The sequence below is a fragment of the Lipotes vexillifer genome, unplaced genomic scaffold (assembly GCF_000442215.2).
Source record: "Lipotes vexillifer unplaced genomic scaffold, Lipotes_vexillifer_v1.1 scaffold394, whole genome shotgun sequence".
Taxonomy (NCBI): domain Eukaryota; kingdom Metazoa; phylum Chordata; class Mammalia; order Artiodactyla; family Lipotidae; genus Lipotes; species Lipotes vexillifer.
The window spans coordinates 3012431-3023784 of record NW_006791731.1 but is presented as its reverse complement, the minus strand read 5'-3'; the positions used below and the strand labels follow the sequence as shown (position 1 = coordinate 3023784).

General features: G+C 45.7%; 1 protein-coding gene across 1 annotated transcript in view; it reads right to left on the bottom strand.

Annotated features, from left to right (window-relative positions):
• PTK2 (protein tyrosine kinase 2) overlaps positions 1-11354 on the bottom strand; it is a 167018-nt gene that overhangs the window by 19815 nt on the left and 135849 nt on the right. Inside the window, exons 22-24 of the mRNA XM_007464627.1 lie at positions 10806-10892; positions 9193-9330; positions 8347-8478 (exon numbers count right to left, since the gene is read on the bottom strand). Of these exons, the coding sequence (XP_007464689.1) occupies positions 8347-8478; positions 9193-9330; positions 10806-10892 (357 nt within the window). The remainder of the gene's footprint in view (positions 1-8346; positions 8479-9192; positions 9331-10805; positions 10893-11354) is intronic.

Below are 11354 nucleotides of genomic sequence, written 5' to 3'. Positions count from 1 at the left end.
GGGAAAGAGACATCCAAGTCGAAGTACAGAGAATCCCGAACAAGATGAACCCAAAGAGGTCCACACTAGACACATAATTAAAACGGCAAAAACTAAAGATAAAGAGAGAATCTTAAAATCAGTGAGAAGCAACTTGTTACGTACAAGAGAACTGCCATAAGACTATCAGTTGACTTTTCAACAGAAACGTTGCAGGCCAGAAGAAGTGGAACCATACATTCAAAATAATGAAAGGAAAAAACATACAACCAAGAATACTCTACCCAGCAAGGCTATCATTCAGCTTTGAAGGAGAGATAAAGAGTTTCACAGACAAGCAAAAGGTAAAAGAGTTCAGCACCACAAAACTGGCTTTACAAGAAATGTTAAAGGGACTTCTCTAATCAAAAAAGAAAAGACCATAACTAGAAATATACAAATTATGAAAGGAATTCCCTGGTGGCACAGTGGTTAAGAATCCGCCTGCCAATGCAGGGGACACGGGTTTGAGCCCTGGTCCAGGAAGATCCCACATGCCGTGGAGCAATTAAGCCCAAGAGCCACAACTACTGAGCCTGCACTCTAGAGCCCATGAGCCACAACTACTGAGCCCACGTGTCACAACTACTGAAGCCTGAGTGCCTAGAGCCCATGCTCCGCAACAAGAGAAGCCACCACAGTGAGCCCGCGCACTGCAAGGAAGAATAGCTCCCGCTTGCCTCAACTAGGGAAAGCCCGTGCAACAACGAAGACCCAATGCAGCCAAAAAAATAAATAAATAAAAGTAATAAAGTTTCCTTTAAAAAAAAAAAAGTATTAAAACAAACAAATAGGGGCTTCCCTGGTGGCGCAGTGGTTGAGAGTCCACCTGCCAACGCAGGGGACATGGGTTCGTGCCCCGGCCCGGGAAGATCCCACGTGCCGCGGAGCGGCTAGGCCCGTGAGCTATGGCCACTGAGCCTGTGCGTCCAGAGCCTGTGCTCTGCAACGGGAGAGGCCACAACAGTGACAGGCCCGCGTACTGCAAAAAAATAAATAAATTAAAAAAAAAAAAGAACTATCATATAATCCAGTAATTCCAGTTCCGGGTATTCTTCTGAAGAAAACCAAAAAACTGCTCTGAAAACATATATGCACCCCTACGTTCACTGCAGCATTATTACAATAGCCAAGATATGGAAGCAACCTAAGTTCCCACTTACAGAGGAATGGATAAAGAAGATGTGGTACATATACACACAGTGGAATATTAGTCGGCCGTAAAAAAAAGAATGAAATCTTGCCATTTGCAACAACACAGAGGGTATCATGCAAAGTGAAGTCAGTCAATCGGAGAAAGACAAATACTGTACGATTTCACTTATATGTAGAATCTAAAAAAACAAATAACCTCCCCAAAACCAAACAGAACAGAAACGGACTCACAGATACAGAGAACAGGTGGTTGCCAGAGGGGAGGGCTGGGGGGGATGAGTGAAATAGGTGAGGGAGATTAAGAGGGACAAACTTCCAGTTATAAAATAAATGGGTCAATGAGATGTAATGTACAGTGTGGGGAATGGATTGGCTAATACTGTAATAACTTTGTATGGTGACAGATGTAACTAGACCTACACTGATGATCATTCTGTAATATATAAAAATATTGAATCACTATGTTGTACACCTGAAACTAATATAATATTCTAAGTCAATCACACTTCAAAATAAAATATCCTGGATCTGAAGATAGTAATACTAAAGACAAAAAGGAGGCAAAGGCAATTTCTATTTAAAATCTTACAGAAACGGATAATAGACATAAAGAATGTCTGGGCCTATTTGATTATTTTCCCCATCAGGTATGCATTTTCTTTCTTTTTTTCAAATTCAGGTATAATTTGTATACAACAAAGCCCACAGTTCCTAAGTGTAAAGGTCAGTACCCCTGCCTAACACGCCACCCCAATCAAGACACAGAGCAGATAACCCGCAGGCTCCAGTTCGCCAAAGGGACCCCTCCTCTGACTTCCAGCCCAGACGACTGTTTCTGAACTTCACACAAATGGGTCCTGTAAGAAGCACTCTTGTGTGTCTGACATCTTTTGTGAACACGGTGTCTAAGATTCAGCCCTGTGGTTGTGTGTAGTAGTTTGTTCGTTCTTATTGTTGTGCAACATGCCCTTGTTGCATCCGTTCTGCTGTTAACGGGCAGGTGGGTTATCTCCAGTTCTTTTCTGTGTGGGCATGCGTATGCCCTTCTCTTAGGCAACAGATGGGGGCTGAAGGCGCTGCTTTAGGTTCCGGGGACACAGTAACCAACCGTTCAGGCTTGATCTCTAGTCCCATGTTGCTATCACTCTAGAAAACTTCAAACCTAAGGCTTTCAACTCAAAGTCCTTTCCCCTTGCACTACACATTGTCTTCAAATCTGGACTGTGGAATACACATGGGAGGGATGTGGCCTGGCTGAGAGCAGAGTCCCTGTCTTGGACTTTCTGACCCCGTCTTGATGTTCACCTTTCACTCCTGCTGACTGGCTCTGCTGCGAGAGGGAAAACAGCTCAAACATTCATTTCCTTTCTCAGGACACAAAGCAGGCTTTATATACTCAAAACTTTCTCATTTTAAAATTAAAATCCTATCCTCAGCACAGCCCTGCACTAGAAAATGACTGTGTGCATGGCAATAAAAATAAACAAGTAACACAGTTACTCTCTCTTTAAGCAGCACCCAATAGGAAAGAAAGTCCTCTCAGTGGACTGAGGTTCTAGTCAAGGCTGCCAGCTCTCTCTGGCCAGTTTGCAAGAGAGCTTTTACAGCCGTGGATTCACAGGCACAGAGGCAACTCAGAAACCACTCGGGCTGCACTGAGATCACAGAAGGGGGTGGGGACACCACAAAGACCCTGCGCTGTAGGTCACAGCTGTGTGCCCCAGGGCAAGAGCCTGCCTTATGTGTGCTGACGGAACGATGCTCGACTCGACTCTCCGAAGTGCTCGATAAAAAGTAACCTCATATAATGATGTAAGTCCTAAAACAGGAGGCTTCAATAAACAGCTATCGATTCTGATCTGTTAGAAAAAATCTGGGAATCACTACTGACAAAGCAACTTTAATTTTTCCAGTAAGAACATGACTCTTCCACCCAGGTACAAGCTGACCTCACGGAAGGGAGCGGCAGGGCTGCTCCCAGCACAGTCCGAGGACCAGGGCGGGTCAGCAATGATTTGCTGTTACCAGGTCATGATGAGACAGAAACAGAGGATGAGCATCTTTAGAAATTTCTAGAGCAATCTGAAATAGTAATTTTTAGGTCTGCCGGAGCTCATAATAAAAGTCTGTATACCTTTTTAAAAATTTCCTTTTTCTAGTAACTGCTTCTTATTTTATTTCACTAGAGTATCAGGTCTACAGTGGTTTAGGAAAAAAAAATAGAAAGGGGTCCTCCTTCACTGACGGCTTGAGAAGCCTGCACAGGGAAGCACCTGGGCCTAAAAGGCTCCATGTCCTGCAGGCAGATTCTGCCTCCTCGGGGAAACATGGCGGTCAGACACAGCCAGGGCCTTGTTAGCCAGCTGCTAAAAACAGCCTACCTAAGGGAGCCCTACCAACAGCAAAAATGCATTAAGGGGGGGGGGGGAAAAACCCCAAACAAACAACGAATTAAGGTTCACTGATAACAAATAAATCCAGTGAAAGGGTGTCCAGCTCCTGCGTGATACCAGCGACGCTCCTTTGCAGAATCCCTTCGACACTGGCTAAAATCTCTCACCCCATCTATTACACTCATCTCGGGTTGGGAGCAGCCTGCAGGTATTCTGGGCGACGTGTACGATCTAGGATTCTAGATTCTCATCAGTGCAGCGCTCCTGGCTGCTACAGAGAACATACTGAATGAGAGATTAAAAGCCCTTGGAAAAATTAATGGTGTATTCCTTATCCCTCCCACTGTCTACGCGTTATACATTTAATCCTCCACTCAACCCTACAGAAAAGCATTCTCGCATTTTACAGAGGAAATTATAATTATCTTACGGATTAACAAATCACAGCATAGAGAGGTTAAACAACTTACGTAGGGCCGCGGTAACCAGGATTTTGAAGCCTCCCCTAGCTGACCCCAGTGCCTAGGCTCCTGCACTCGGTGTGCCCTCACCCTGGCACGTTCTTCAGCTGCTCAGCCTGCCCTGACGGCCCCGCATGCTGGGCCTCCCCTGCGCTCCGTCCACTCTGTCACAACCAGGGCTGACCTAGAGGGGCTGCGTCTCGAGGACAGGAAGGATGGAGGGCCCCGGGTGGACATCCTGTGGCGGCCACTGGGAGGTTTTAAGTCAGAGAAGGCCAGGATCAGACCCGAGGTGTAGAAATGTCACTGCGGCTGTGGCACGAAACACAGCTTGGAGGGGACAGGATCTCAGAGATGCCACGTACGACGCCCCGGCCTTGACATTTACTTGCCCTCACCTCCTCACCTTCCCTCCCCTGGCAGCGGCGCTGCGGCTCGCTCACCCAGTTGCTCACGCGGAGGACGGGCCCGTCCTGACGGCTCACTTGCTCTCAGCCCCCCACCTACACCGGCTGCCTGACCAACGGCCAACGCAGATGGGGCAGGGATTATTCGACTGAGGATATCAACGCTGTTCTGATCTTGAAACCATTAACAATGACAATAATAAATCACTCTTGCTTATGAAGATCGATAGGAAATTCTAATAAAACATCACAAACAAAAGACACCAGGACCTTCAAAGGATCATCAACCACGACTTAGTGGGGACTTCTCTCTGGAATGAGGGTCCAGCATAAAACCAAGCAAAATGCTTCACGTAATTCATCACGTTAAGCCTTTTAAAAGCTTTAGAAAGGTTATTTTAAAAATAGAGAGCCAGCATTATACTTAATGGAGAAAACTATTACGGACATTATCTTTAAAAATAAAAGCAGGATGGGCTTCCCTGGTGGCGCAGTGGTTGAGAATCTGCCTGCTAATGCAGGGGACACGGGTTCGAGCCCTGGTCTGCAAAGATCCCACATGCCGCGGAGCAACTAGGCCCGTGAGCCACAACTGCTGAGCGTGAGCATCTGGAGCCTGTGCTCCACAACAAGAGAGGCCACGATAGTGAGAGGCCCACGCACCGCGATGAAGAGTGGCGTCCGCTTGCCACAACTGGAGAAAGCCCTCGCACAGAAACGAAGACCCAACACAGCCAAAAATAAATAAACAAACAAATGTGGGGTTTAAAAAAAAAAAATAAAAAAAATAAAAGCAGGCAAGAACCTATTTAATACAAAGTTGGCAAGAGATGCTTCAGGGGCAATATGAGATACATAACTGAAAATGAAGAAAGAAAATGTTTTTTAAAAAGTGATAACCGTGCATGAATAGAAAGAATCCAAGGAAATCAGTCAGAAAAATTTCATGTGATAAATATTGTTACATACAAGATAATTTCCTAAAAATCAACTGCATATGCATATACGGAAATAACAACTAAAAAGTTCAATGAAAATGAGATACCATTATCAGTGACGGGAAGCTCTAAATGAATGGGCAGTAATTTAATAAGGGAAGATATGGACTTAGAGAAAATTATAAAGTTACATGGGAGAAATAAAAGGAATCAGGAACAAATGGAAATGTCCCAGGCTGAGGAGACAGGTACACTGAGGCTGTCACAGGACACAGCAACTGACTGGACTCCCCGGGGGGAGTTCATTATACGACTTCATTAGTGGATTTTCAACGTGGCATGGAAGCCATCTGGAGTGACAGAAATGTCACACGTATGGAGAATGGGTTATATGGACTTAATGTATTTATCAAACCTCACCAAACTGCACGCTTAAGAAAGACCTGCGCAGTCCACTGTATGTAAATTATCTCAATTAAAAGGAACAACCCCTACGGCAGATGAGCCAGCAGTGTCTGGAGCCTCTGATTCAGAGTACCTGACATCACTGGGAAGATGGAGCCTGGGCCTGGGCCGATCACCTTCCCCACCAGCAAGCTCTTCCCAAGGCATGAGCATACTTCCTGAGCCTGTCTGCCCTGCAAATTCCAATCTATCTCGAGGCCTGGGTGCCAACATCATCCCGACCCCGAGTGGCACCCCCAGGCCCCCCTCCTGCTCTCGCCGCCGGCTGCGCTCTGTCAGAGCAGCTCACAGCCGCGGCCTCCTCCACTCTCAGGGCGATCATACACCAGACACTGGTATTTACGTATACTAACTCGAGTTTGAAGAGTTTGTAACACTGCCTTTTTAAAATACAAATCAATGCGGGAAAGTAGGCTCTCTGGACAAAAGGTTAAAATGTAGGGCTAGGGAACAGCAGCTGTATTCTTGGAACTGATATAATATCCAAATAGATTCGCTCAGATTAGTATAGTAAATAATAATAAGCAATTTTTGCCGCCTGCCTTATAATCTCAAGATACGCTTTGATTTAAATAATTTAGCATTTTGATATGATGAAACTTTTGTTCAAAAGTGAATGGTTCACAGCGCCCAGCGACATTTCGTATACGTTACAGTAAATGCACGTGCAGAGGAGCACTAGGCCGTGGGAGTGCCGAGCCGCGTGCAGCCGGGCACTCCGGCTGGCAGAGTGGCGGGCACCAAAGACCCCGGCTTGGCCAACGCTACCCAGTGGTCTCGGGCAATTTCCTCATCTCTGACAATAAAGGTAATAAAGGATAGGTACACTGTCCTTTATCCTCGTTTCCAAAATCTAAAATGTACTAAAAGACTGGTAAGTTTGTTTGCTTTTTTAAGCTTGAAGGAAACTAATTTTGTGGCAAAACCTCACCTGAACTGATGTGAGGGCTGTCTTTACACCTGGTAATGTGAACACCTGTGTTTTGCTGTAAGAGCGTTAGTGCTTTTAACTCTGTATGCTATTGGAATACTTATATAAGATACAGCATGTGCGTCATATTTCATTAATTCTCTTTCTTTTTTTTTCTTTTTTTCTTTTGGCCACACTGCAAGGCTTACGGGATCTTAGTTCCCTGACCAGGGATTGAACCTGGTCCCCGGCAGTGAAAGCGCTGAGTCCTAACCACCGGACCGCCAGGGGGATTCCCTTCATTAACTTCCTAAAGCAAAAACATAGTGTAGCACACAGAACCCTCAAGAGTTACGGATAAAATATCTTGGACCTGTCTCTTCCCCACAGGGTGGTTATAAAGACTGAATGACTTTCTGTATGAGAAATATGTAGGATGGTGACCGACACGTGATAAGTATTTTGTACGATCTTAACCATTAAGCTGTGACAGGGCTGTGTGCATTAGTCCTGTCTGGCAGTTAAATGAGTGTGGGGTGCGTGTGATGTCTGCAGGCCTCAATTTTAAAAGAAAAAGAAAAGGAAGGTGAGAAAGTGCCTCCACCTAATGTGATTTGCTCCCAGGTCCCCGTTCGTGCCAAGATGGCCCTCACTCCCCCTGCAGCGAGGGCAGTGGCCGCCCGGATAGGTTAAAACGTGCCTCACCAAACTTGTGCACAGCTTGCTTTGTTTAATTTGAAACTACAGTTTTCAAAAAGAAAGCCCCGTATAAAGAATGAAATCAGGATCACAGGTGATGAACCGCTGTCTCGTAAAACCACTGGTTGTTGAATTAATGTTTCTGTGCCTGTAGGACTCCCAGAGATGCATGAACAGCGTTGTATCCCCTCATCAGTGTCTGGTCCCTCAGCATAGAGGGTGACGTAGAGGTGGCCTCGGGACGTTTATGGTCAAAGCGTGAGGGACCAGCTCTGGACCAGCCAGGTACGGGCTTGGCTCCGTCCAGGCCTTCCTCTCTTCAGGCTACTTGAGGAAGGCTGAAGCAGCCGCGCAGGGTGACGGGGGAGGGGTCCTAAGGCTGAGGACCACGTGACACACACAGGCCACTCTGTCACCGCTCCTCTACCCCCAGGGACTTCTGAGGGGCTGTCGACAAGAGTTGTCCCAGGAAGACATTTGCTGCCCGCAACCCCAGAGGCATGCGGCAGGAGGTCTGCATCTCTCAGACCTCGAACCAGAGGAGCCCAGGAAGGCAAGCCCGGGGCCCCCGGGCTATCTAGTCATGTGCCCTGCAGTAGCGAGAGGCAGTGTCTTACGTGCAAGCTGACACTTCAGTGGGAGTCGTTTCCGTGTAAACGTGGCAGTAACACAAAACCACAGAAACGGTTCTACATCTGAGCCCGTGATTCTACAACAGACCTCCTAGAAATTTATCCTGAAAAAGTAATTCAAGAAAAGCGAACGACCCACTATTGCAAGTTTTAGGAAGCAGATGTAAAACAAAGGCTCCTGCTCTGGAACAGATGAGGTTTGCGATCATCTGCAGTAGAGCCAACTCCAGAGGCTTAGGGGTGCAAGAACTTTCTGAGACTCAGTTACCAGAAACCGCTCCTCCTTCTCCAGCCAGCGCTGGTCCTCTTCCATCTCCTGCTGCTGCCGGATCAGCCGCTCCTCCATCAGGTGGGTCGGCAACACCTGCCCGATGCCACGCAGGTCCAGTGTTGCAGAGTCCTGGAGGAGGAGTTAAAAGGTCCACTCTCAGAAGACTGTGTATGAGGCTCTTACTTTTTTTTCTGTGTGTCTTTCCAAACAATTAAGCAAAACAGCAGGTGTGGTGGACGTAGGGTCTCTTCTACTCTGCCGGCGGGAGCAGCTTTTCTGAGGGTTACAAGTTAACGTGTGTGAAACAGCTTTAAAAAGCATACAATGGTTCACTTGCAGGGACCTACTCTAAAGAAGTAATCCAAGATATGAGGCAGAGAATGCATCATTAGTTAGAGCGAAAAAGTGGAAACAATCTGGAAGTAAAATAATGGGAGGAGGATTAAATACGACACACACATATTACAGAGTATAAAGCATGTGTACTCCAAGGAAAAGAGCTTGAAGAGCAGACAACTACAGATGTTCTTGGATTCAAAGAAATGATTTTTAATATTACAGGAGTGGTTCTTGGTTTTACCAAGGAAGTTCAGTAAAACTTAACACGGTCCGCAGAGCTGGAGGCTGTTTGTTCCTTAGCCTCATGTAGGGCTCTGCTTTGCAAATGAACGGGCTAATGATGGTGGTATCTCTCCATCGTTCAGCAAAGAAGGTTCACAGACCCAGAGAGCGTTTGCTCTTAGTTTAGGCATCTAAACTGAGAAACCTTAGGATTTAGAAACCCTGCACCCTGGGCACAGCCTCATCAGTTAACAAAGCAAAGCCCAAGAACATCCAATTTACCTCCACGTTGGGCTGCCACATCGATATCTCCTGTGGTCTGTGATTCCACGAATCTGTTTGGTCCAAAAGAGATGCCTGACCTGGGTAGGTGCTGCCAGCCACGGCTGTGATTCCATGTGAGCCAGGGTAGCCAGAGACCTGCGGGTGAGTGAAGCGGCTACAGGTCATGGTCTGACGCAGTACGACTTCTGCACAGTTCTGCTTTCCACGTGAAAGGAGGTAACTGAGATTATAGAGAATAATGTGGCAGCAGAATAACGGCTCCTCAAGCTTGTCCACGCCCTAATCCCTGGGACCTGTGTGAATATGGTAGCTTACATGCCAAAGGGACTGTGCAGATGTGACTATCAATTAGGAATCATTAGGTGGGGAGATTATCCTGGACGATCTGAGTGGCCCCAACGTGATCATAAGGGTCCCTAAAAATGCAAGAAGGAAGCAGAGCGGAGAGAAAGGGGGTGTGGCTACTGAAGAACAGTCAGAGAAATACTTGGGATTTGAAGGGGAGGAACGGGCCGCGAGCCAAGGACTGCAGGTGCCTCTAGAAGCTGGTAAAGGCGAGGAAGTGGACTCTCAACTGCAGCCTCGAGAAAGGCCGCCTGTTATGGCCACAGTTGGCAGCTACTGCAAACAGATGCTAGGAAACCAGGAATTCTTCACTTTGGAATTCTACACTTATTACAGTGCTGAGAGCAGACCAATCTCGGATATAAAAGCAATGGGCCATAAACATGGTTAAGCCATCTCTCTACAAGTCCCTTTCCTGCCCAACTCACTACTACTCCACCAGCAAAGAACAAACAAAACCCCCAAATGCTTGTCCTCTAGTGAACCAGGGTGGATGGTGAGAGAAGGCAGGCCTTCACAGTCTACCAACGATCTCGAAGGCAGAGAAAAACATTTAGCTGGACACGGAGAAAAATTTCAAGGCAGAAGGAAAGTGAGAGGAATTTCTTGACATGGTTCTCCCTCAATCAAGAGAAAGAGAGACAAGGAATCAGTATCTGTTTCCCTAACTCATTAGGCTGGTACTGGGCAGCCAGGGTTGTCAGCTACTCTTTAAATGAGATAAAGCACAGCCAAATCCATATTCCAAATTCCCTTCAACAAAGATTTCATGCATTTGTTAGGTCTCTAGGCATTGATTTATACCAAAATTCCATACTGACAATATGTAATTACGAAACTTTCAAATAAGATGCACAGGTAGTTCTCACAGTTTATTTGAATGAAAATATTTTAATAAACTCTACTAAACATAAAATGCTGTATCAGCGACTATTTTTGGTCAGAAGGGATATACCACTGCCAGAGAACTTCTAGGAATTTTCACAACAAAGAGATTTCAAATGATCTAAGGCAGTTTTCTATATGACACCAATGACGTGAAAGGATCAAATGAGCATTTCAAGCTGAAAAGGCCTACAGGAAACGTCCCATAGCTGTTCTTATTTACAAGGTAAGGAAACGTGGGGCTTGGGAGAGAATCATTCATTTGTTCGATGAAAAAAATGAATGTTTTAATTTATAAATATATACAATATATACTTCCCCACCCCCAAATGTGCTGAAGAATAAAATAACACATCTTATAACGGTAATGAACGGTATACCTGGTAGTGATTGGTCTGTACCATGTGCTGTGGGCTGGGATGAAACCCTTCGCTGGACCTCGGACTAGGATAACCAGGTCTGCTGGGCTGTGAACAAATCAACAGAGCATCACATGAACAAGTATCCTGATTATTTTGGTAAATCCGCATTTTATTAAAAAGAATAGAAAAAGATAATTTTCTATAAGAGCTTAACTGGAAAGAATGATAAAGGGTGTGAAGACATTTCCATGGGGGTAACAGTCTTTTCAATAAATAATGCTGGGACAACAGGATATCCACATGCGAAAAATGAAGCTGGACCCCTCCCTTCCTCACAACATACGTAGAAATTAACTCAAACGTGAGAGCTAAAACGATAAAACTCTTAGAAGAAAATGCAGGAGTAAATCTTTGTGACCCTGGGTCAGGCCATGGTTTCTTAGGACGCCAAAAGCTCAGTCAACAAAAGAAAAGAAAAGAAAAGATAAACCGGACTTCATCAAAATTAAAAGTTTTGTGCTGCAAATGACAACATCAAGAAAGTGAAAGGACAACCCGTGAATGGAA